This window comes from Atractosteus spatula, chromosome 13 (assembly GCF_055471065.1).
Source record: "Atractosteus spatula isolate fAtrSpa1 chromosome 13, fAtrSpa1.hap1, whole genome shotgun sequence".
NCBI classification, from domain to species: domain Eukaryota; kingdom Metazoa; phylum Chordata; class Actinopteri; order Semionotiformes; family Lepisosteidae; genus Atractosteus; species Atractosteus spatula.
In genome coordinates this window covers 7,924,111-7,950,233 of record NC_142718.1, presented here as the reverse complement: position 1 = coordinate 7,950,233, position 26,123 = coordinate 7,924,111, and the positions used below count along the sequence as shown (strand labels likewise).

The window sequence follows — 26,123 nt, the reverse complement described above, 5'->3', positions numbered from 1 at the left end:
TTGTCATTTCCAAAATTAAAATCAAATCAAATTTAAACTTAACCATACTTCAGGACTTTGATAAAAAAATAGAATAATTATTTATATATACTAAATAATTACCCTTGTTTTTCCAGCCACGACACTATGGAGAGTTACATCATCACTATGGAGAGTTTCATTTTGAAGGATTTCATGTCACATCTTAAACGAAACCATGAAGTAGGCCATGAAGTACTCAAACAACTAAAATTAATTCTGCAATTAGTGAAACATTCCATGGATAACACAAAAAAGATTAAACACAACATGGTCAATACATTTGAAGCTTTTGTTTCTTCAGAAAAAGATCATTATTCCTGTGTTTTAGACCTACACATCTTTGCACAACTGTGATTTTCACTCTCTTGCTTTTTGTGAATGTAGGAACTTTATTGAATTGATTTTGTATGTGGTCAAAACTAAAATCATGTATTTTCAGAATTTGTTTTGGATTGCATAACTGCTCTGTAACCTCAAACATTCAATTATAAAACAAGCAGAAGCCTAGAAACGCATACTGCAACATCTGGTATTAATATAGTAGCTTAACACAGTGGTTTGTGATGTCAAACATAAAACTTTAGATTAACTTTAATTTAAGCTTTTAATTGAAAGAATCCTTGACCAGAGCAGATAAGTCAAGTTTTTAAGTCTGATTTCATTGACATAAGAGGTCAGCAGTATTCTTAATCTTATTTTGGAACTCAGAATTTAATTTATGCTATAATTAGAGCATATCATTGAAAAACATCACTTTTAAATTCAACAAGATAAAGATTTACAAAATCAGAGAGAAACAAAAGCACTGAAGTCACTGAAAATTCCAAGCAGTTTTTTAAATTAGCATTACATTTGATGTGTTTTGTCAAACTAGAGGTTTATGAGTGTATGTGCAATATAACTAAGCAAAATACTGATAACCCACCCTATCAATTGAAGAAAAAGAAAAAAGTATTTAGGCTGAAGTATTTATTCTTTATTACATTTCTTTACACCAGTTAAACGTGAAGGATTAAGCATTCTCCCAATCTTGAATATGCAACTTCAACTTTAATTTACAGTGCCACCAGCAGACTGCCACAACATATAAAGAAATGTCACACAGTCGTTCACACACGATGTATTGATGAAATCAAACTTCAGTTTTGAGCTACAAGTTCTGCATGGCCTAAAATTGGTGCAAGAGACAAGTGCAAGTCTCTAAACATTGGACTTTTAGCAGATGGATGGCTCTTCAACTGCCTGTGCTCCCTCCGTTACAGCTTTGACACACTTTGCCATGGTCTGCGAGGCTCTGCTGATGGGATCTGAGGGGGAAAGAACGGGGAAAAAACATCATTTAACAAAGATTTACAGACTGCCTCACTGGTATTGCTTAAACAAATAAAAAATGTTAAAGTGTCACTTTTAGCAGCACTGCACAATGTCCCTTATGCCGTAAGAACATAAAAAAAAGGTTCAAAATGGGAGGCGAGCTATTGGCCTGTCTAGCTTGTTTAGCAGCTAATTGATCTAAGGATCGGCTTCAACCACATGGCTGGGCAGCCTGCTCAATTCTCCCACAGTCCTTTGGGGGAAGGAACAGGCTCCTATTATGGTTTAAGTTCCTGAAAGTCGTCACGATGGTCACCTTGGTTTACAACATTGTAGTGTTCTATGAGGTTCCAGGACTTCTGAGGGGGGATTTTGACTGTTCCTCCAGATTGTGCTAGGTTCCTCACATCCATAATATATTGAGTTTGATCCAGAAACGATCAATCACATTTATCCCAGGAGAATCGAGATGGCCGGGTGAGAATATTTTTTTTTGCCGATGGGGATTTATGCTGCGGAGCGCTGTCCAATGGCCAATAAAGCTTCGGCTTCTTGACAGAAGGAGCCAGTGTTTGGGCAAAATGTACTGGTGCATAGTAAACTCAGGATTCCCTTTATCTTAAACAGGTCTCCGGGACCCATAGGTGCAAAACATTCCCTAAAACAATCAACTCCCTGACACATTTCAATTGGTCCCCTGACATAAAAACCTGGATGACTCAAAATGTCCTTCATTTCCTTCAACAAGACTGAAGTCATGCTTATTGGCTCCCCCCCATCAACTTCATAAAAGCCAATCCTGTAACCCTATCTGTAGATGGTTCTGTACTTGAGCCTCAGTCTACATTGAAAAACCTTGGGGTGATATTCGATTCTGGCTTAATATTCGACCCACATGTGCAGCATATTGTCAAAACATCTTTTTTTCACTTCAGAAATATCGCTAGACTACACCCTATGCTATCACTAACTGTGGCTGAAAAGCTGATCAACACATTTGTGTTCTCTCGAATTGATTACTGTAATGCTCTACTCGCTGGGGTATCTAAATCTACATTGAACAAACTGCAGTATGTCCAACATTCGGCAGCCAGAATCCTGACCAGGTCTAGTGCAAGTGATCACATTACTCCTATCCTGGAGTCCTTGCACTGGCTTCCTGTCAAATTCCGTGTGGACTTTAAAATCCTCGTGCTCACCTATACGGCTCTGCATGGCTTGGCACCGCAGTACCTGTCTGAACTATTATCGTCCTACTCCCCACCTCGCAACCTTCGCTCTTCTAATTCTGCTCTCCTTACTGTCCCCCCAAGCCCGTCTACATTGTATGGGGGACAGGGCCTTCTCCTGTCATGCCCCCAAGCTCTGGAACTCTCTGCCCAAGGATATCAGAGAGTCACCTTCTCTAAACTCCTTCAAATCCAGACTCAAAACCTTCTTCTTTAGAAGAGCCTTTACTGGTTCCAACTTTAAAGGTGCTATATAAAATAAAGTTTATTATTATATAAATTTCACAGTTTGAGCAAGTGTTTTTTTTTAAAGACTCCACCTTTGTATCCTGAAGATGCTAGTGTAAGGTGGATATTGCAAACTGCTGCCGTTCTAGTTACAGGCGCGACATAAAGCATTCGACTCACAGCCACTGGTCAAGTGTTCTCTTTCTGGTTGGGTTGGCACCATTCCAGTTGCCTTAAATATTCTTAGTATTGAGCACTACAGTGTGAATAGGGAGCTTCAGCTTTTTAGGGATTGTTTTATAGCAATCACACAATGTATAGAGATCAATGACCTTTTTCTTGCAGTCCCTGGAGAGCTCTCTGATGTTAACTATGCACAATGATACATTGGTATTACTGAATGTCTTCAACACCTTAGCAATGTTTATTACACAATTTTGTGATATTTCAAAGTGTACCTTGAGCATTTTTTGGCAAAACACTATAGTGTTTTACAGGACTAAAATCTAAACTATTTATCACACTGAAAACATGAGCTTAAATTATTCTTAGTTTATTTTCATTTATGCCATACAGTGTTGCACTCGTCCATTACAAAAAAATGTTCCATGAAAGTCCAGCATAATTTTTATCTTGATCTCATTCAAGGTAATTAAAACGAAACCTGTAACCTGTACTTCTCTTATCTCTGGTATTGATTAATAAAAAGAATTGCAGCATTTAAAGTGGGATGTTTAATTCATGCTGATCACATTATGATATATTTTTTCTACTTGTTTAAAAACTGCTGGCCTCCAAAACAAGTGCAAATGCAGCTGTTTTTTTCCACCCATTCATTTCTGATGTCAGAAAATGTTACCCAGCTTTTCAGCAGAACATACTTTAACTTAAACAATAAAACAACTCTATAGTAATACATGTCTTAATCAAAATGTTAGTGTTTCCACAGTGCCATTTTTTTAAAACAACACCAAACCTCCCAGATTTCATTTAAAAAAAAGAATAGGGATTACAAAACCAACAGTGATGTTTATCATTCAAAGGAACTGAAATGTGCTGCATTTTCACCACAGCATGTGAATAATGAACATTTAAGGGCCTCATACCTGTCATATAGAAGTCCTTAACTGTTAGCATGGGTGGAGCCAGAGGATCTGCGAGGAGTGTCTGATTGACTGCCTGAAAAAGCAAAAAAAAGAAAGGGTGCCAGTTGACTAGGTAGTACATGAACAGTGTGGACTGGGCAGACAACACTGCACAAAACACGCTGTAACTGCAACTCTGCCTACCGCCCAGCAACCTCCTGGAAAAGATTAGCCCTCATTTCAGGAGTCTTTCCGTGTGAAAGAACAAAATGGCACCAAGCCAAATAGTCAGTCTGCAGCTTTTCCTCTTGAAACCCAATTTGAAACTCTGCAAAGTACAATGCCGCGCCAAGTGTATTTACAAGAAGAAAGCAAAATCTGTGCATGTAAAACTTAATTATAAACTACATGCTTCAGTGTAAAGATTCAGTAGGGTTGACAGCGGCAGATTCTGTGATAGATTCATGAAGCGAATTTCCAAAGACACTCTGCTGCACATGTTATACGTAGTGTGGAACCCAGTCATCATATAATTGAACTATACTCGTGCGATAAGGCCATTTATACTGTATATGAACAGGAGAACCTGAATGTCCACTATCTCTCACAGTTAGCCAGTGCAATGTACAGAGGAAGGAAATGCTTCTGCAAAGTACATTTTGAAGTGTTACGAGAGTCTGATCTCAATGAAATTAAGGCATGTATCAGTATTTCATCATCATATGGGCATGGCCTTAAAGGGCACAATGATATTTCTATATTCTGGAGTTTAAAAGAATCGGCATGGATGAGTGCATTTCAAACCATAATGAAAGTAAAATGTTCACAGTAACATGTAAAACCTCCAATTTATATACCAAAATAGACAACATTTCCAGGTATGCACAGCATCGTACCCTGCGATTCAGAACAAGGCAACCAAACTTCTGATGACGTGTTACATTTTTACATTGTAACCAAGCAGGCTTGTGAATACATCTCTTTAAACCCCCCAAAAATATTGCTCTCAATTTCTTGGTGGTTTTGCCGACAAATACTACTTACTTGTTAAACTCTGCCTGCAGATCATGTTGGAACATTTCTGCGGTGAGGTGTCTGCTGTACGTATTCGCTTGTACATCACATGACATTAGTCTTTACAGAGACTAGTGAGCAGGAAGGAACACAATTCGTGCCAGTCTCGCTCTGGCCTATGGCAAGACCAGCAGCTTGCGACAATGTGGCAGCTATGCAGTATTTTCACAAAGGTCACGATTGTGTGCTTAATTCAGTTAACATTTTGCGAACCACACAAATGCTCGGAGCGGCTGGTAGACTGGCGATAAGCGCAGCCATTTAGCTATCAAAGTCTCGTCTTGCAAGAAAGGAGCAGGATGATGTGTATTTTTCCTGCTGGGACGCTGTCAAGTCAGCATTAGCCCAAAGGAAGGGCTGCAAGTCAGGATCCCAGGACTTGGATCAACGCAGCACTGTGCAGTCAGGTGCACATCGATCACTGCAAGTTTCAGTTTCCATCACACTTGGTCCCTGCTTGCACACCTGCGCCACACTCACGAAGCAGCAGGACTAGGATTCTTTGCTCTCGAATCTCCCAGAGGTGTTGTTCCAATGCATCGATGGCAAAAAGGCACCTTTCTCACTAGATAGCACACATACACTAGGTTCCTCTCTGTGCTCTTCCGTTATGCCATACGAGCTAATTGTGGTCGTCCCAAATCATCACTTTACCAAAATGATCCCTAAAACATTTAATGCACACGTGCACGGATGGAGTGATGCGCGGTGTTTGACGCGCAATGTATATTGGATGTTTAAAATGAGATGTTTCACAGTTCAGTAGGACTGAAAGTGGCGCAAACCTTTTCAAAAAGACAAAACAGTTTAAGACTGAAAAATATGTGTTGCCCCTCTGTTAGAAGGATTCATTTGTAGGTAAGTGTTGATCAAGGTTTGCCATACCAGCAGCCCTATCACGCTGCAACTCACAACTGGCAGCCCACTGAAGCTCAGCAGGTGTGAGCCTGGTCAGTACCTGGATGGGAGACCTCCTGGGAAAAACCAAGGTTGCTGCTGGAAGAGGTGTTAGTGGGGCCAGCAGGGGGTGCTCACCCTGCGGTCCATGTGGGTCCTAATGCCCCAGTATAGTGACGGGGACACTATAATGTAAAAAAACAGGCCCCGTCCTTCGGATGAGACGTAAAACCGAGGTCCTGACTCTCTGTGGTCATTAGAGTAGGGGTGTTACGCAGTGTCCTAGCCAAATTTCCCCCTGGCCTTTACCAATCATGGCCAGAAAAGCGCTGTAAGCAATTATTATTATTATTATAAGGTTCAGGCAGAAGAAACGGTACAGACCTTGGACAGTTCATGAGCCTGCTTGAAGTAGTTGGCCCCCTCGACATCGTCATAGCGCACCAGGTTGGGAGACACCTCGGAGAGCCTGACGCGTACTTCATCCAGGGTGTCGTATGGCAGAGTCACACCAGCAAGCTACAAAACCAAGAACCGGGCGAACTGCTTTAACCTTGTAGTCAGCTTAATTCTTCTGTGTAAATTGGTTGCATTTAACTGGAATCAATTACATGTTAAAAACCACACTGTTACAGGACTGATTGTACAAAACAGACGCGCTGCATTTTCAAACGAGCCGGATGGTCAGTTCATACAAGTTACAAAGAAAACATTCAATAATCAACTGATCTCTAAATCTTTGGATGTGTTAAGTTTGTATTGCTTGTTTTCAGAATGCCCCCCCCAAAACTACATATGACCCTAGTTTCTTGGGGCAACCTCACATCTTTCAAGCTCTTCAAATCCATTTCTTTGCTCCAGCTGTTAATAATACAGTCAAAAAAATAGCCACACCCCTCCATCAACATAGCATTTATCAAGCGCATTAAGTACTTAATTTTGACCCTGTTTGAACTATTTTGGCAAAATTTGCAATTTTAACGTGAAAGGCATCCATTCATTCTACTATTATGGGACTGATCTGAAGGAATTTTATTTTTAATTATATAATAGAGTATAACCTATTTGTATTTTAGTATGACAAAAGTAAAAGTGCATTTTAAAAAAAAAAACTACTTTAGCTCCGCAGGTGAGATTGATCATTGCACCACAAAGAGACTTACTGCATGTACTCAGATATGGAATAAGCATTTACTGCTAAAAAACTAGTGTACTGATTTTCCTAAATTATTAAACTAAGATAACATCCCAGTGAATTGCAGTACTCCAGCGCTGACTAAAGACAATGTTACATTCGTCCCCAGAAGACTCCAGCTCATAGGATGTTTGAACATTTCACATAGCATTCCAGATCCCGTGGGCCTTAATTCTGCTGGAGCACAAGCGATACTGCTGTACTCTACCCATTTAATCGCTTGTATAGTAAAAAGGGTTTTTATAGTTTATGCAAGGATACAAGCATCTTTCCCACATTTTTGTGCTCTCTCGAATACGTGGTCTGGTAAAATGACAAGCCTTCAAAAGTAAAATGGCATTGTTTTTTTTTAAACAACCTTTACTTTAGCTCTGCAGGTGAGATGGATCGCTTCACCATAAAGAGACTTACTGCACATGCCCAGACACAGATACTGCTTAAATACTGGTGTACTGATTTTCTTCAAAGTGTATCCTAAGATAAAGACTAAAGACGGTGCTACATTCCTCCTTATTTCCGTTGGAGGACAAACTATACTGCTGTACTCTACCCATTTAGTCACTCGGATCGTAAAAAAATGCTATCCTCGCGTAACTACAAATACAGGCATGGATCTTTCCCAGATTTTTGGTGTTCACTCTAATATCACTGGATAAGTCTTCAGCTTGGTGTTAACAGGGTACCTCTGAAATGGCCCGAATGATCTTCCAGTCTTCCCTGGCCACGCCAGGTGGGGTCACTGCCGCTCTGGTCTGCTGCGCTCGGCCTTCGGTGTTCACATAGGTGCCGCATTTCTCCGTGTAGGCAGCTCCCGGGAGGATGACATCCGCCATGGGGGCGCCCACATCCCCATGATGGCCTAAAGGAGGACAGATGACAACTGGGGATGAGAGGCGAGGCCTTTCTAATGCGCGGTCGCCTTATACGGTAAATGGAAAACAAATATAGCACCGCCTTGTCCGCAGCACGTTAACTGCCGTAACACAGATGGAGAAATGGGTAAGCTCTTTCCTCTCTGGTGAGGTCCTCACTTGACTCGCAAGCACGAATTTCAAGAGCACTCGACCCCACTAAAGAAACGGGTTCCAATGAAAACAGACTGGTGGGAGATAGTGGCACGTTGACCAGATGGCCGATTGGCTCGTCGTTTTTCCGCTGCTCTTACCCTGGTAGATGACGAAGCAGTCTTGGGGCAGGTCCTGCCTGCTGACGCAGCCGGCATCAGCGCCCAACAGGAACAGCACTTTGGGAGGGCTCCTCCTGACGGCCTCCACTCCAGGCTTGTAGCCAAGGTCCAGGGCTGCCACCTGACTAGCAACCCTGGCGCCAGGATACAGACAGATTTATTTGAGGCAGGTTTCCCAGGAACCTCAGGAAAAGTCGTTCTTTCGTAAAAAGATCTAAATCAGTAACTGGATCAGGCTTTTTTGGGGGCTTTCCCAGTACAGGCTTTTTGCAAATCCTGCATGTTCCCATGTGTGCAATATTGAACCATAAACATAGATATTCAATGAACGTGCACGGAAAATGCATTTCTTCTGATCACATTTGGTTAAAAAATGCAGATCCAACAGAGGTCATTGGAGAAAAAAAAAAATGCAGATTACTTTTTTGTGCCCGGCCGATTAAAACTCTACAAAAGCTGAAAAAACACTCCAGCTCCACCGCCGTAATCCCCGCAATTCTCCTCCGGAATACGAACTCACCTACCCCTCAGCTGCACACAACTAGTCACAGTTCTCAATATCGGCTCCGTGTGCGACAGAGCAGGGGCCGCAGGGATGAGCGACCCACCTGTGGAGGACGTTCAGGACCTTCCAGCTGTCCTGGACCCCGCTGCTGGCCCGGGCGCTTTCAGCAATAGCGGAGACAGCAGCGTGGATGGCGGCCCCGTCTCCCCTCTGCAGGGCGGTGCTGCCCACCACGACCATGGGCTTCTTTGCTTGGCTCAGAACCTGCACAGACACGGGCTTTGCCGTGAGCTTTCTTCCAAACCAACCGCCTGTCAGCATGCCAACACAGGAACCCTACACCGCCTTTCTACCAACGTCCGAGTTGCAGATCACCCTTCTACGGAATAAGGCACTAGAAAAGTTAGTCCTGACTGGGACGTGGTCTGGGAAAAAATAATGCCCCATAGCAAACTCATTCATTTTATACTGCATGTGTCCGCTGAACTTGGGAAAACAGCACTGGGGAATAAATCTTGGATGATCAGGGCACGCGCATGTTCTGGATCTTTAGGGAAACCGATTTACCGCCTGGGGTTTCTCATTTTGGGTCTGCTCTGTCCTCCAAGCCCACAGACTGCCATGCCCTCCCATCCCTCCGGTGGTTAATTAAATACGCCCATAACAGACGCTGCCAGCGGTCTTTTCTTGTTTTTACTGCCCAAAACGAGACACCCCAGGCAGTAAATCAGTTTCTCTTCATTTGCGGACCGTGCGCCTCCCGCAATCATCCAGGAAAGTTCCCCAATGCTGTTTTCGAAGGTCTGCGGAAACATACAGTATAAAACGCATTAGCTTGGTACCCTGGTCTTTGGAATAAAGTACTAAAAAAGTTAGGGACTGGGACATGGTCCGGGAAGATATAATGTAAAAAAAAAAAACGTATCATACCAAACAAATTGTTTTTAAACTTGCACAAACAATATTCGCAACATCATACATCGATAGTTCCAGATGAAAATGGCTTCCAATTCCTACAGTGCAACCAGCAGCCATTTTATATGTCCTGGGAACAAACTACAGCAAAGCATTTCTGCTCAGCGACACGTCTCAGCTGTCTGTTAGTCTACTGGTTGCAGATCCAACAGCTGCCAAAAATTCCTATCCAGCACAGCTGGGTGAACATCCGGGATACCGGCAAATCATGCAAGTTACATTCATAGTGAAGCTGTCCTGCATGGTGCCTATGCTAAAGATGTATAAACTGACGATGCATTATTACAAAAAAGGTGTAAGGCAATCTTGTTGTTGTGCCTCCTTTCTGCGACCAGTTTTAGCATGCAAAGGACATTTTGTATGGAGAGAACTCAAGTGCTATATTGGAAGGTCCCAACATTCGTAAAAGCTTTATATGACATTTGTTACCAAAAAAAACAATACTTTTGACTAGAAACCACCACCGCACACGTTTATTTGAGATTTAAGAATTAACTGCGCTCACTCGGGTGATGTAGGCAGCCATTATGTCAGCAGCATTGCCACAGAACAGATCAGGCAAAGAAACTGCTTCACCCATTGAATTAAGGGGGAGGTTGAGTTAGGCTTGATTAGTCAAGTCCAGAGTAGAATGTAGCCAGGACACTGGGGTCACCACCCCCCCACTTTTCAAATAGGATCGTCAATGACCAAGCACTCAAGATCTCAGTTTAACATTTCATCTGAAGGACAGCAGTGTCCCAGATCAAGAAACAAGGATTTGGAAATTCAAATCCAGATACAAGAGTACCACCTACAACACCACCAGCAGCGACCAGCTATTTCTTAGAGATCTTCCATCTCAGTACTCACAAGGCTCAGCCTTTCTTAACTTCTGAGATTTGAGAAGGTCAGTTTAAAAGATGATGGCACTGCTAACCTATTCACATCAATGGGACTGCAGTGGAGAGGGTCAGCAGCTTTAAGTTCCTGGGAGTTAACATCTCAGAGGATTTAACCTGGACCCACCAAACCAACACCGTGGTCAAGACAGCACGGCAGCGCCTGTTCTTTCTCCGCAGGCTAAAGAAGTTCGGCATGCCGTCACATATCCAGGCCAACTTCTACAGGTGCACTATTGAGAGCATCCTGACTGGTTGCATCACTGCCTGGTATGGGAACTGCTCCGCACGGGATCGCAAAGTATTGCAGAGGGTGGTGAAGTCAGCGCAGCTCATCACCAGCTGTGAGCTACCAAGCATCCAGGAGATCTACTCAGCTCGATGTCTGAAGAAGGCCAGGTCCATTCTCAAGGACCCCAGTCATCCCAGTCACAAACTGTTTTCCCTCCTACCGTCCGGTAAACGGTACCAAAGCATTCGGTCCAAGTCCAACAGAGTACGGAACAGCTTCTACCTCCAGGCAATAAGACTGCTAAATAGCCAACCTGCAGCTCCTTTAGCAAATCACCTGTAATGGCTACATGGACACACAATTCTAACTATATTCAGCATAACTGCACTACATGTATATATTGCATACACCATGGACACATAACAGCTCTTCTCATATTGAGTTTTATTCAATTTCAAAAATCAATTTTGTGATTTTTGTGTTTTTGTGATTTTTGTGATTCTTGTAATTTTTGTGAGCTCGCAGAAAAATACATTTCATTGCCAGCAACTACTGCTGCACGCCGTATTGTTGTGCGTTTGATAAATCAACTTTGATTTGATTTTGATTTGATTTAACAAGGTTTATCCTAAACATCTACACACCATTACTCTATAAAATATTTTTACAGCACGTAGATTACCTTGCTGAAAGGGTGCTTTCCTGAGGCTATATCCTGCAGCACTTGAGTAGAATCCCCAAGATGATCATAGGTGTACCTCAAGTCCACACTGGTGCCCACAACGGCAACTTGGAGCTCATTATGAAGCCAGCTAGCAAGACAAAAAAAAGTGTAAGCTTAAAGCACAACTGCCCACAGATGTCTTTCATCCACATCACCTCTAATTATCATTGCCATTCTTGTTTCATACCTTATGAAAGTATTAGCCGGCTATGTGATTTGATGAATACAGTCAGCCATTATGTCAGCAGAATTGCCACAGAAACAGATCAGGTAGAGAAACTGCTTCACCCTAGGTTTATAAAAGGTACCCACACATCAAGAACAAACGCTACAAAACCGGTAATCCCCAAAACAATGAGAACTGTTGTTGTCAGATACCATTACCATATAACACGTCAAGTATGTTATACAGCTATCTATCCCATGTGGAGAAGCAAAACTGTTCTGACAGACTGCAACAACAATATCTACACAACGTTCGGTGAAATAAACTACTTTGTAAAGCCTGTAATCTATCCCTGTAGAAATGCTCAACTTAAACTACTTTTTTCCTTTTTTCTCCCCTATTTCTTCAAGTAGTGTTCAAGAAATTACCTTCTCTGTATTAAAAGAAGAAACGGGGGCAAAAGCAGAATATTTTTCATCTGACGGAAAGCATTTAGTCTGTGCCTTGACCTCTCTTGATACGTTTATACCCCTCCTCCCAGCTTGGACTTATCATTCTTAATGGAGCTCAAATGTTGCATCAATTGTGAGAATGGGGTCGCTTGTGTCCTCTTAGACACCTCTTTTTCTCACTCTGCTGGCACACTGTGCCCACACCAGAGGAACAGCAGAAGCTGGCCTCAAAGACAACCCTGCGGGTTCACAGATGCCAGACACAGCAAGGTCTGGCTCCACCTGTGCTCCAGACAAGTGCCCTTTCAAGATTACACGTTCCCAAGTGTGCTCATTTCTCAACAGTAATTTGTTCAAAAAGAAATACATTCTGTTAAGTTACATTAATGTGTACCACGCACTTAAAACGTTGAAATGTTTAGGCGTGACCACCGAAATCTAAATCTTGAATTTAACTGAAATCTGACACAACCTGGGTTGAATGAAGTGCGTTTCACGTGGAGAACATAATGGCGGCCTCGGCTTCAAAATTTGGATTCTCAAGCCCCTCGTTTTTATTAGTAAAACACTCGAGCCTGCTCATCTTGCGGACTACGCTCTGGAGACCTGAAAAGCGCTCAAATGGTAGAAAAAACACTCCACGGTATGACATTTTTAAAAATCTCTCGGCGAAGGCCTCCCAGAGCTATGTCGCCTCGTATCAACAGCCGCGTTCTGCCGAGCGCTGCGTCTCCCTCGACTCTGAATGCTACCGACCTCTTCCTCACTCGGGCGTTGAAGAGCGGGGCCTCAAAGCGCGGGTTGGTGCCCACCAGCAGCAAGAGGTCGGCCTCCTCCACGCCCGCGATACGGGTGTTCAGCAGGTAGTTGGATCGCAGGTCGGTGCTGAAACAAACCAACAGTAACAAAAACAAAAAGGGGGGAGAGTCTTTTGTTTGTTTGGTTTTTTTTCATAATAATAATAATTGCTTATACTTATATAGCGCTTTTCTGGACACTCCACTCAAAGCGCTTTACAGGTAATGGGGACTCCCCTCCACCACCACCAATGTGCAGCCCCACCTGGATGATGCGACGGCAGCCATAGTGTGCCAGAACGCTCACCACACACCAGCTATCAGTGGGGAGGAGAGCAGCGTAATGAAGCCAGTTCATAGATGGGGATTATTAGGAGGCCATGATTGGTAAGAGCCAATGGGAAATTTGGCCAGGACACCGGGGTTACACCCCTACTCTTTTCGAGAAATGCCCTGGGATTTTTAATGACCACAGAGAGTCACGACCTCGGTTTTACGTCTCATCCGAAGGACAGCGCCTTTTTACAATATAGTGTCCCCGTCACTATACTGGGGCATTAGGACCCACATGAACTGCAGGGTGAGCGCCCCCTGCTGGCCCCACTAACACCTCTTCCAGCAGCAAGCTTAGTTTTTCCCAGGTCTCCCATCCAGGTACTGACCAGGCCTCGGTTTTTAACCGAACACAAGAGCGAACCAGCAGGAGAAGCAACGGCCAGGCGAGATGCCAACGCGCGCGGCGCACAACGGCTAACCGAACGGGGAAAAAACCAACAAAACACCGCAAGCTTGCTTTCAAAAACTGCGGGAAAAGCTGGGTGGGAGAACGGGACGTTCCCGGACTTCTCCGTTCATCCGATTTCTCGCGGTTAAGCAGTGCGTCTTACCCGGCGCCAGCCATGGGGAACACCTCTTCTGTGCACAGAGTCTCACTGTTCAGCCTGTTCAGCAAATCCTTCAGGGCGACCAGGGCCTCTGCATCTACCAGCCCCCCTGCGATGGCTGCTACATCCTTCCCCTGGGCTCCCTGCAGCTATAAGGCAGAAACCAAATCCTCTCACCGAGTGTTTCATAGCCCACAGGAAATGAAAAAATTCTGTCAGTAGCCGTCCTAACACCGACTGAGCATGAAAATCCCAAGTGAACGTTCAAGATACAGCTCTCCCCTCTGGCAATACGCCTCAACATTAACGCTGAGTTCAAGAAAGTATGAGCATGAGAAAGAAAGCATGAGAAAGTCTGCATGCCCATTAAATCCTTGGTCTCTTTCCTAAAACCAATGTAGCTCGCAGAGCTGCTCTGCGGTGCTTTAAGCTAATCCAGCAGTGAAAACAGAGACGTTCCACAGCCACTGCATTTAAACAGATTTTCAGCGGTTAGGACATTTAAGGGCGTGAAATTATTATTTTTTTTTCGTCACGGGCTGCTGGCTGGTTGACTAGTTGAGAAATGATTTACACGGAAGCAGAGAGCAACTGCAGATCCCTGGTAAAAATCAAGCCTGCTCACCTGGCGGACTACGCTCTGGAGACCTTAAAAGTGTGAAACTATTGACAGGTGGAGAATCGCTGAAGGATATGAACTGCTTATTAAGCATTTTCCAGCCAACAAAAACCCCCTGTTCCTGACTTGGCCCTTGCAGGCAAATGGAGAAAAAGTGTCAGTTCTCTAGTCTAAACTCACAAACTCCACTGTCTCAGCTCTAGTGCTGCAAAGTGGGGAAAAAAAAGATTTACACGCGTGTTTCTTGCGTGTTTCTTGCAGCCAACACTGAACACCAATTAAATAAAGGCATCGAAATGACCCCTTTGAATTTAAAATACCTCTGAAAGGACAGACTGAAGCAGAAAGCTTAAAAAAAGCACAAAAAAAAGAAAAAAATGTTTGCGGCTCTTAAAAACCATCAAATGAAAAAATGTTCACAGAAGAAGTTTTTTTAAAATAAACTTTTCACTCGGTTGTCCTGCGATTTATTTGGTTTACCTACCGCGTGAGGTTTTAACCCAAAAACTATAACTCAATTGTTTCCGAAAGGGAAGGCAATTTGAAATACGGAACGTGCAGTTCCACTTCCTTCCTAGTCCGGGCAGCTGAGGTGGGAACGCCAAGCCCGAGCGGCTTGAAGGGTTCTGGTGGGATCCGTACCGCTCCAGCAACGCGGACGAGGGTGTCCTCCCAGGAAGTGGGGACCAGCTGCCCGGAGGAATCCTTCACCATGGGCTGGGTCAGCCGCTGACGCTTCAGGCCATCATAGGCAAATCTATAGCATGAACGGAGACATAGGACCCTCACTTCAGCAGCTTTCTGAAGCACGGAGGTCAATGCAAGAGGAACCCACATTTCAGGCATCAGTTCCCATCAGTGCATTTAACACGTGTGCACTAATTCACTTATTGTGTTTCTGGAGGCAGCAGAGTGACATTTAAAATTCCAGGGAAGACCGATTTAACTTAAAGCATTCTTGAAAGGCCGCAATTTACATTTCGCCTCGGAGAAAAACAGTGTACTTTCCAAACTATCACAGCTAAGATGTTACCTGCGTGTTATTTAGGCATCGTGAAAGGTTCACGTCTTGTGCACTTTTAAAATCTATTAAAGAAACGTGCACATCGCATCCGGCTGATCAGACGCACATGGAGCGTACGAGAGCTCTGCCTTACCGGGTTTTATCGGAGATCCACTCCTCGTTAATATCTTCGTTTAGTCTCGGCAGGACCCTCATCACCTCTCCTCCCCGTGTGCTGACGACGATGTTACTGCCCACTGCATCCGACACGTCTATGGACTCCGTTTTCCTGTCAATGTGGACAGCTCACCATTAACGAGCTCTTCACGTGCCTGCTACAGGTTTAACATCAGTAAAACTTTGTCTTGAGATGCAGTAGTGCAAACCCCTCTTTCACACTGGCTACTAATTTAAGAAATTATGTTTAACAGGATACGACCGAGCATTTACAGAAGAGGGGGGGCACGCAATGGTGAGCATTGCTGCCTTGCAGCACTGGGACCCTGGGTTTAATTCCTGGGGTGCCATCTGTGTGGAGTTTGCATGTTCTCCCTGTGTTCTTGTGGGTTTTCTTTTGGGTGCTCTGGTTTCCTCCCACAGTCCAAAGAAACACTGGTAAGTTAAATGGCTCCCGGGAACACTGGCTCTGGTGCGTGTCTGTGTTGTGCAATGGACTGGCGTCCCATCCAGGGTGTACCCCACCTTTGCGCCCGCTGCTTGCCAGCACGGTCTCCGACACACACACACACACCCTGCCCCCGCGACAGTGTGAAGTGGTTAGAAAATGGATGGACTTATCGAAGATGCCAGTATACGATCACTGCACCAGCTTAAAGGTTTTTAAGTGGGCACAATGATGTGCGACAGTCATTTCTCATTCATTTCCTCAGTCATTTCCTACTCCTTTGGGCCCCTGAGCAAGGCCCTTAACCCCAACTGCTCCAGGGGCGCCGTACAATGGCAGACCCTGCGCTCTGACCCCAGGCTCTCTCCCTCTCTCCCTCTCTGTGTGTCTGTGTGTCTCATGAAGAGCAAGCTGGGGTATGCGAAAAGATAATTCCTAAAGCAAATTGTAAAGGGTTAATAAAGTGATGTTATTATTATTATTATTATTATTATTATTTATTTCACTGCCCCCCTTGCAAGCACCATCCCAGAATAAGCTTCATGATGTGGCACAGATTTGGCTAAGAAAGCTTCCACGGCTCTGAACTGCAGCTGGGGCGATGCCTCACCTGGTCTCCCAGGGGCGGGCAGTGAAGGCGTAGGGCTTCGATGTCAGCGCTCCCACGGGGCAGATGTCAATGACGTTCCCAGACAACTCGGACATGAACATCTTCTCCACGTACGTGCCCACCTGCATCTCGTTCCCTCTCCCTGTGGTGCCCAGGTCGTCCACTCCTGCTATTTCACTGGCAAAACTACGTGAAAAAAACAAAACCCCCCAAAAAACATTTGCCCCTCCATACTGTATGTTTGCTTCAAATTGCCCAGATGCTCACATTACATTTTGCTTTTATTCTCCAGCCATGTTTAAAGTGTCTTGCAATCATTACAAAAGTACCTGTATGTCCTTTTTAGCACTGTAAGCATCTTCTTGCACCTTCAAATGTTAAAACATTGGCTAGAAATCTATTAAAATGACACAGTATTAATTGTCCGACACAAATTCTCTTGTTCTTATTTTTAAAATGTATACAAAAGCTTTCATGTTGATAGGACTGGCTTTCCACTTTTTCTTTGTTTCCTAGAGACTGTTTAAGTGAAGTTCGTATTTTACGCTGCTCTTTTCTGTATCTTCTGTCTGTCTTTCCTACAGTTTTACTCCTTTCTGTCCAGGAAGATTTGGGAGGGACATGGGAAAGCCTGTAGTTTTCTTTTTCAGAACTTATTTTCAGATAAGACACTGCACTGACAATGTATGTGTTCTTTAATATTACCTTAAGTAACTTTTGCATCATGTATTTTTGTCGGTAAAAAAAAGGTAGTTTTAGTCAGACTGCAGCCCAGTGTGTAGGATATCCAAAGGGCGCTGGTGACAGGGTGTACTTTTTCAGACCTGCATCCTGGCATTTTTCCTAAATAAGTAAAGTGTATTCTTTCACTCAACGGTGTCTTAAAAATGCTTCACCACACTGATGATGTGCTCACAAACACTTTACAGAGGTCTGAACCCTCCAGATGGCTCACCGAATACATCTTGTACACTGGATGCAGCGAGTCATGATGGTTTTAATGAGAGGACCAATGTTCTTGTCTTCAACTGCTCTCTTCCCCTCTGTGAATCTGCTCCTGTCACTTCCAAACATCATAGACTGGTCCTGAAGAGAAAAAACACACTACTACTTAAAAACCACAGTAAAACAGAACCACCAGCTGGCCTTAAGCCTTACAATTCTAAAATGACCTTGAACACTAACAAGTTCATACCCAGACGGCAATGACCGACCAGTTCAACTCCTCATCTGCGCTCAGAAAAGCAGATGAGGTCAATTTGCTTACCTGAACAGACTCCCTTTTCAAAGCCGAGGAAAATGCACAGTCCTACTAAAAGAAACGCATCCTATTTTCAGCATCAGCCTCAGTTTTTTATTTTAAATTCGTGGGCATGTTACTTGTGTTTTTTGAACCGCCCTCTCAAGTTATTTCTAAATAAAAATTTAAAATAACTGAAAGTTGCCGATTTGCATGGCGAATATTTAGGTGTGCGTTTAACGGTTTAATCTCTAAGCCTTCATCATTACAGTTACCCAGAAAGTTACAAAAGAAACGAATTTGAATTGAATGTGTTCAGACAATACTTACAAACTGAGAAACCAGTTTTACAATGTTCCATCTACTGGTATTTTTGAAATGGGACAGTTCATGTATTTGAATATTAAATATTTGAGCATGCAAATACATATTTGAATATGTAAATATTTGACCTCAAGTATGCAAATGTTTGAACTCAAGTATGCAAATGTTTGACCAAGTATGCAAATGTTTATTTGAATATTCAAATTCAAGTATCTAAGAAATATATCGGTATCCACCCAGTTACAGTGCCTTTGGTTAAGACCTTACATAAATATAGTCTTTGTTGGCTTGTACAGCTAAGTAAATCAAAATGGGTTTCAAGATTCATGGAAAAGGGAACAGTACTGGTGGCACAGTCTAAAAATATAAAAAGTTTCATTTCTTTCATAATTTACTTTATATTTGTTCCTTTACAAAACGTTTAGAGACTTCCTTATTGAAATAATTCTAACACCACAGGAAAACTCAATCAGTCTCTGCAGGTTCTGAAAACAAAAACCTACAAGCCTTCATTTATTCCACTGCAACAAAATGGCAAACTTTGATTTGTAGTTTCACTGACTCAGTTGTTAAAAAAAAAGATCAACTTACAACCATACAACAGTTTGGAGGTAGGGGGCTGAGTATGTGGGTGAAACAGTAATTATCACGTATTTGTACAATACCAGGCGCTGCCAATAAAAGCTTTCTAATAAAAAACTTCAAATCTGTCAATTGTCTTCAATAAGAATATCAGTTGTGCCTTTGTCCTTCCTGCAAGTAACTGCTAGAAATGACCTTGAGATCAAGTAGCTATTAGTACCCAAATGAGACAGATGTGCCAAACTATGTCCTCTCTAACCCTAAACCAACCTTCCTTATGTCCTTTAGGTAGAGGCAAAGGTTTTGTTCTTAAAGCAAACTCGCATTAATTTTTCATGTTTGTTTTTGGAACTGCTCACAAAAATGAGCACAGACCACACTGCCTTGCATTTCAACTTTAATGAAAACTACACTCTTAATCACAATTCGTCTGGGAAAGCCCTCCTACTGCAATACATTAAAAAGAGGCTGTGGATGATTGGTGACAAGGGAGAAATCACAGCTGAACCCCAAAAACTGGCAGACATTACATTATAACAACAAAACTGATGCAACAAAACAGCTTACTCTAGAATTGAATCTAGCTCAGCAATAGTGTTAACCGAGAGAATGGGACTAAACTGTTTGAACAGAAAATCCAGAGTATTCCTTTTTTTTTTACCTGCAGGTCACATTCTCCGCCCTGATCACAAATTGGGCAGTCAAGGGGATGATTGGCCAACAGGAACTCCATAACTCCCTCTCTGAGGAGACAGCAAAACAAGGTGCTTATTGTAACCGCAGCTGTGAGGAGAAGAAAATAATAATATTGCAGCTTGAAACACAAAAGGACAAACTGCTCTTCTGCCCACTTTGGCAGGTAATGCCACCTCACATGCCTTGTTCAATATTTCAGGTACACGCGCAAGGAGGAAGGACCACAACAACCATCAATGAGAACTCTTTGGCACTCCTGACGAATCGGCATTCGTATTACACTTCAACACATCAAGGTTTTACATGTACTCTTTGAGTTGACTCTGCAGGAATGGCAGCAAGGTTGTTGGAAGTTATTCTTCAACACAACCCACCGGGCTGCGAAAACAGAGGCTCCTTCAAAACCTTGGACATTGTTGCCTTGTGCAAAGGATTTGCTAATGCAGAAGAGACTGAAAACATAAATTAAAAGAGATCAATACTAGGGACCACTGCTCTTCCTAATTTATACGGAAGAGTTTACTATTGGTACCTGAAGTTAACTAGACGTGTCCATGGAGGATACCAAAATAGGAGAGTAAGTAAACACTGCCTAGTAGCAAAGACCACTCAAAAAGACACAGAACTTAAGCAAAAACATGGTAGATTACATTTAACATAAACTTCAAGGTGTTATACTCAGGCATAAAAAACACAAACTTTAGTTGAAGAATACTAAGGGTTAAGAAGCTATTGTTTTTTGCACATTGCCTGTTGTTGTTTTTTTGCACACTGCCTGTTGTCTCTGTCTTTCTTTTGTTATACAATTGTATTGTTGTTGTTGTTGTTTTTTTTTCTTTGTACTACTTATGTCTGAGAGCTAGCTAAATAGCATTTCGTTATACCATATACCTGTATATGAGTATAATGACAATAAACTTGAATTTGAAAGAAGCTATTAAGAATTAATAACCAACTATATTTTATAGAATTTCCTTTTCCGCGGCTAAGCATTACAATAGGCAAAAAGAATGTTATGATGTTAGGATATATAGTTGTAAAGGGCAGAATTTAAAGAATTTAACTTTATTACACTTGTACAGAGCACTAGTAATACCTCACTTGAAGTGACAGCCCAATTTTGGCCAACACATCAACAAATAAAGATACCGTTGCTCTAGAATAGATGCAATCAGATAGATCTCCAGGTTTAAAGGAATGCTCTGCACTCTGCACTAACAGGTTAAAACAATTAAACTTTTTCAGTCTTCAACAGAAAAGACGAATTCCTAATGCAAGAAACTGTATATGGCTCATAAAGTAATCTTATACTCTGTTGCTCTTTGTTACAAATATATACTACCACGTTTTATCGCAATAATTTCCTACAACTCTCCACAAGCTTGCCTGCGTAACATATCATTTCAGTTTAAACAAAGCAGGTTCGAAAATTGCCGTCATGGTGGCACGGTGGTCAGCATTGCTGCCTCGCAGTTGTGGGGCCCTGTGTTCAATTCTGGACCTGGGGTGCTGTCTGTGTGGAGTTTGTATGATCTCTCCGTGCTTGCATGGGTTTCCTACAGGTGCGCCGGTTTCCTCCCGCAGTCCAAAGACATGCTGGTAGGTTAATCGGCTTCTTGAAAAACTGTCCCCAGTGTGAGGGCCTGCGTGTCTGTGTGGCCACTGCTTGCAGGGACAGGCTCCAGAGACCGGATGGATGCTGGCGTGGTGCCGAGTAACGGAGCTGTAGACCAGGGGGATGCTGGGACGAGCCGCTCGCTCGTAGCCTGTGATGCCGCGAAGACCGCAGCAGGGTAGCTCAGTCGGTAGAGCATCAGACTTTTAATCTGAGGGTCCAGGGTTCAAGTCTCTGTTTGGGCGGTATGTCCTGGGTGGAGCGGTGGCTCTGTGGCTAAGGATCTGCGCCTGTGGCTGGAAGGTTGCTGGTTCGTATCCCGCAGCCGGCAGAGGAATCCTACTCCGTTGGGCCCCTGAGCAAGGCCCTTAACCCCAACTGCTCCAGGGGTGCTGTACAATAGCTGACCCTGCGCTCTGACCCCAAGCTTCTCTCCCTGTCTGTGTGTCTCATGGAGAGCAAGCTGGGGTATGCGAAAAGACAAATTCCTAATGCAAGAAATTGTATAGGGCTAATAAAGCAACATTATTATTTTTTTTTTTATTAGCGCAGGGACTGGCTGCCGGAGTGGGCCACACCGAGGAGACGGCGGCAGGCCAGGCAGGTAGACCGGCCACCGGCTGCTCGTTGACCGCTGTTGCTGTAGGAGCTGTGAGAATAAAGGAACGGCAGAGGCAAAGCTGGACAGACCACAGCAGGTCGGTTCCGGGAACTGGCTGTCAGATCAAGGCAAACCGGAGAGACCGCCGAAGCAGACTGCTAACTGGGGTAGCGGCTGATGCAGCCGCAGAGAAGGCTGGTGCGGAGGACACTGGAAAAGCGCCGGATGTCCAAATCGCAGACCGGCTCTGGGATCTGTAATCATTAAACGGAGCTCCAGCACAGACGGAACGCCCTTTCAGGATGGGGGATGGGGGGGGGGGGGGGGGGGGGGGGGCTCAGGACAAAATAGCCGAAGGATGACTGAGTGGCTGAGTGCCTGAATGGCAAAGGAAGGAGCCACCCAAAAGGTGATCCCGACCGCACTTCCTCGTGGAAATGTTCCGGTCTCCCGGGAAACCGCCGACCACGAGCCGCCACTGGGCCCCACAGGCCATAACACCCATAAAAAGCAGCTGTTCTTCGAAAACACGCAACGGGATGACAGGAAAACACAAACGCAGGGCAGGAAAGAACTACCTGCTCTCCACCTCACCTGGCTTTCTTGGTTTTCTCAGAGTTTGTGAGGATATTCCAACCTTTCATGACCGGCATTGCACAGGCTGCCACGGGCTGAAAAAGCAAGAAAGCATTAGAAACGGTTTCATTTTACGACCCGTGCTGACACTCCCATGAAAGACGTGTTTCTAGATTTCTGCCACCTAGATTCCACTGAAACAAAGACGAAGAGTTTAAGTGATCGTTTCTGAACGTGCATTAAATTAGTCAGCTCTTTAGTTTCCTCAAATTTACCAATTATCTTCCAGCTGGCAACGTTTCCCTTAACAGTTACTGGTGGTATTAATTGCCAGATAATATCACAATGCTTACCTGCGTGATTATGCCATTAATAACAAAGATGTAGAAAGCACTTCAAACACTCAAATAAGAAATTCAGCACAAAACATTTCTGAATCACAGCCATCTAAACAGCCGTGATGAAAACATTTTTGAGAATTTCAAATCAAAACGCGCAGCCTTGCTATTTTGAAAAGAATGGTATTTGCAACACCTGATGCTCATACATCCAACCTACTTGATCACAGCGGAATGAACACAAATGTTTTAATCCTTTTGATATGCAGGTACTTTTACAAAACCACATGAAAAGGTCTTTCAACGGACATTTAAACACCAAAACTCAAAATACACCCAAGTGATTTTCTCCATGTATTAAAAGTCAAAATCCTTTGCACTTATCATTTGGTTTCGAAAGCATGCAATTTGGAAGACCCGTACCTTGGGTGCTTTCTCAATCTCCACCAGACACATTCTACAGTTTCCAGCAATTGAGAGTCGGTCGTGATAACAGAAGCGTGGAATCTGAACTCCAACTTTCTCACAGGCCTAGAGAAAAAAAAAAATCAGTCGGGTCCGAATTAAATGACAGGTAACTCTTAATACTTAGTATTTGTTTTCCTCCAAAATTTACTTCACCATTTAAAGGATAAATAAAATGTGTAAATCTCATCACCCACATTTCCAAAAGTGGACTGAACTGTCCATACAAATATGGACCACAATACCCCTGCAGTCTCACAAAGTTTAGACTGATATTCAAGATGGTAACCATTTCGGAATACGAACTCACCTGAAGCACTGTAGTTCCTGGTTCAACCATGAGGGGCTTTCCGTCCACAAAGATCTCAACAAGGTTACTGGCTGCTGTAGCTGTGGTGCGGACTGCAGACACAAACGAGAAACCCAGCACAATGAATTCTTACTCATTCGTTTTGAAATCAGTCTCCCAGCGGTATGCAAATGCAAGGCTGGCTTGAGGATCACCATTTTCCAGCTGCCTCTTCCAATTCAGGTTTTAACTAAGAGCTTTGGCGAGTTCCTCCTACTAAGTAAGATAAGATAAGATCACTTAATTGGCCATATACAATTTCTTTAGGAAATTGTCTTTTCGCAGACCCCAGCTTGCTCTCCATGAGACACACAGACAGGGAGAGAAGCTTGGGGTCAGAGCGCAGGGTCAGCCATTTATACGGCGTCCCTGGAGCAGCTGGGGTTAAGGGCCTTGCTCAGGGGCCCAACGGAGTAGGATTCCTCTGCCGGCCACGGGCACAGATCCTTAGCCACTCCCTTGTTACTTTTTGTTAAAGTAACGAGAAGTACACATTCCCATCCATCCATTTTTTAACCACTTCATCCAATTCGGTTGAGGGGGAGCCAGAGCCAGGCGAGCAAATGACACTAGGCAGGGTCCACCCAGGACGACACCCCAGTCCATCACAGGGCACACACGGATGCAGACACACACACTCACACCAGGGTCAGGTTTCCCAGAATTAACCTGCCAATATGTTTTTGGACTCTGGGAGGAAATCGGAGCACCTGCAGGAAACCCACAAGAACCATGAGAGAACATGCAAACTCCACACAGACAGTCACCCCGGGTCCAGAATTGAACCCAGGGCCCCCACACTGTGAGGCAATAATGCCAGCCACTGCACTACTGTGCCCCATTAAAAGAACAATCTCTTAACCCTATTGAAACCGGTGAAATGAGAGAAACAAACAGAAGATTATCTCCAGTCGAGGTTGTGATGAAGGCAGTGGTGTGCAAAATCAAGCTAACAAGAAGGATGAGATGGGCTGTGAATATTCCCCCAGCTGAGTAGGATTACAAGATATGCCCTGTAAAAATTCTTCATGCCCCTCACAGAGGATCATGTTATTTGATGGGGGTTGTAAACATAATGGGAAACGAATGCAAAAGGATTTAAGGGTCTGGACTGAAAACAAGTCCTACTACTATCTTATTTTGCAAAGCGTTTCAAATAACGCTACTCAGCACTGTATTCAGCCCGCATCATGATTTTAACATCTCACAAGGCTTGTGGTACAGGAAAAGATTCAGCACTCATTTTTTTCTCCCAATTACAATTTGTTTGTGAACGTGAGCTCGTAACCAGCCTATGAGCTTGTTTCAACGAAGGCTACGGTTGATCTGCTTGAAGTGCTGGAAAGAGCTGACACGCAATCTCTTCCGATTCCACCACACACGGCCGATCTTTCTGGGGGGAAGAGTTTGGGAAGCACAAGCACGGATCCTCAGTGGCGTCGTTTATTCCACCAATGCGGATTTGTACAGCAAAATCAAAGCAGCACTACAGCTGCCACACAGGGTTGGGATACCCAAAGACATCAATGCTCCTGTTGTACATACAGGTGCTCCTAAACGCCACTCAGGGCAACAGCCCAGGCAGAACTGTCTTTCTAAAGCACCGCAAAGTGGCAACATCCACCAAGAGAGATGAACAGCCGGAAAGACCCCAGGCAACACTTGTCTAATGGACATTCCCCTTGTTTACATTTGTGTGCTCAGCTTTAGAGATCACTGTTTTTTTTTTTGCTTACCATTGTTCTTCTCACTTATGCAAGCTGGGGAACGGGCAACCCCTGCAAGTGCACGTCTCACCGCAGGTAAACGCAACATGTCGCTGGAAGAAAAACACACATCAGACATTGACACTAGAAGAATGGGTTTCATGAAAACACAGACGACCCAGAAACGGCAAAAAGGTCACACGACTCTAAATCCCATGTCTTAACACAACACGGTCCGGCTCTACCCATTCAAGACTCTTTAGAATATGAAATCCCAAAGCTACCTAATGCATCCCCTCACTTTGTGTGCAAAAGAACAGCATTAGGACTACAACACAAAATGTTGGGGTGTACAATGATAAGAACCTCCGACATTCAAAGTGACACTTGGTAAACAGGAGGCAGACCAACAGCTCACAAAGAAATACATTTTAGCTCTCACAAGTTAATTAATATTCAATTCTTCCATTACACCACAGAGCTCAGGTTGTTGCAGGGCACTGCAAGCTACATAACTGAAGAGTCAAGGGCACAGAAAGAGATAACAAACCCCTTCTTTTCCCTGTAGAAAACAGCAAACTCCAACGTCTTTTAAGTGTAGCTTGACGACTGTTTAAAAAGTAAGCATCTGCACGCCCACACACTAATCACTTCAACTTCAGAGGTCTGTTTTGGTCATCTTACCTTGTCGCTATTTGGCCTTCTAGACCAGAACAGCGGCGCTCTACCAGTATGGCGACTTCGGCAATCTCCGGAGAAAATAACGAAAATGATCAAATAACGTATACCGCAAAAGATTTATTTTTTCCCAAAGAGACTAATTTAATTTTATTCTATACCAAATATATCCATTTTACCTAGCATATGTCATTATTATTTTTATTTTAATATTAGGAAACCTTTCACCTTTAACCTTTGTTTCGTCACTT

At 43.6% G+C, this 26,123-nt stretch overlaps 1 protein-coding gene across 1 annotated transcript; it reads right to left on the bottom strand.

The window, feature by feature from the left end:
- Nucleotides 1–975: 975 nt before the first annotated feature.
- On the bottom strand, nucleotides 976–25,942 carry ndufs1 (NADH:ubiquinone oxidoreductase core subunit S1). The gene is made up of 19 exons (XM_088930321.1): nucleotides 25,879–25,942; nucleotides 25,225–25,307; nucleotides 23,450–23,541; nucleotides 23,098–23,205; nucleotides 22,355–22,431; nucleotides 19,510–19,591; nucleotides 17,658–17,788; nucleotides 16,703–16,888; nucleotides 15,622–15,756; nucleotides 15,107–15,221; nucleotides 13,849–13,994; nucleotides 12,921–13,049; nucleotides 11,505–11,634; nucleotides 8,838–8,998; nucleotides 8,209–8,363; nucleotides 7,727–7,902; nucleotides 6,233–6,367; nucleotides 3,899–3,971; nucleotides 976–1,328 (listed from the first exon to the last, which is right to left on the bottom strand). Exons 2-19 carry the CDS (start codon nucleotides 25,301–25,303, stop codon nucleotides 1,237–1,239), a joined length of 2,202 nt encoding a protein of 733 aa, XP_088786447.1. The 5' UTR covers nucleotides 25,304–25,307; nucleotides 25,879–25,942; the 3' UTR covers nucleotides 976–1,236.
- Nucleotides 25,943–26,123: the final 181 nt, after the last annotated feature.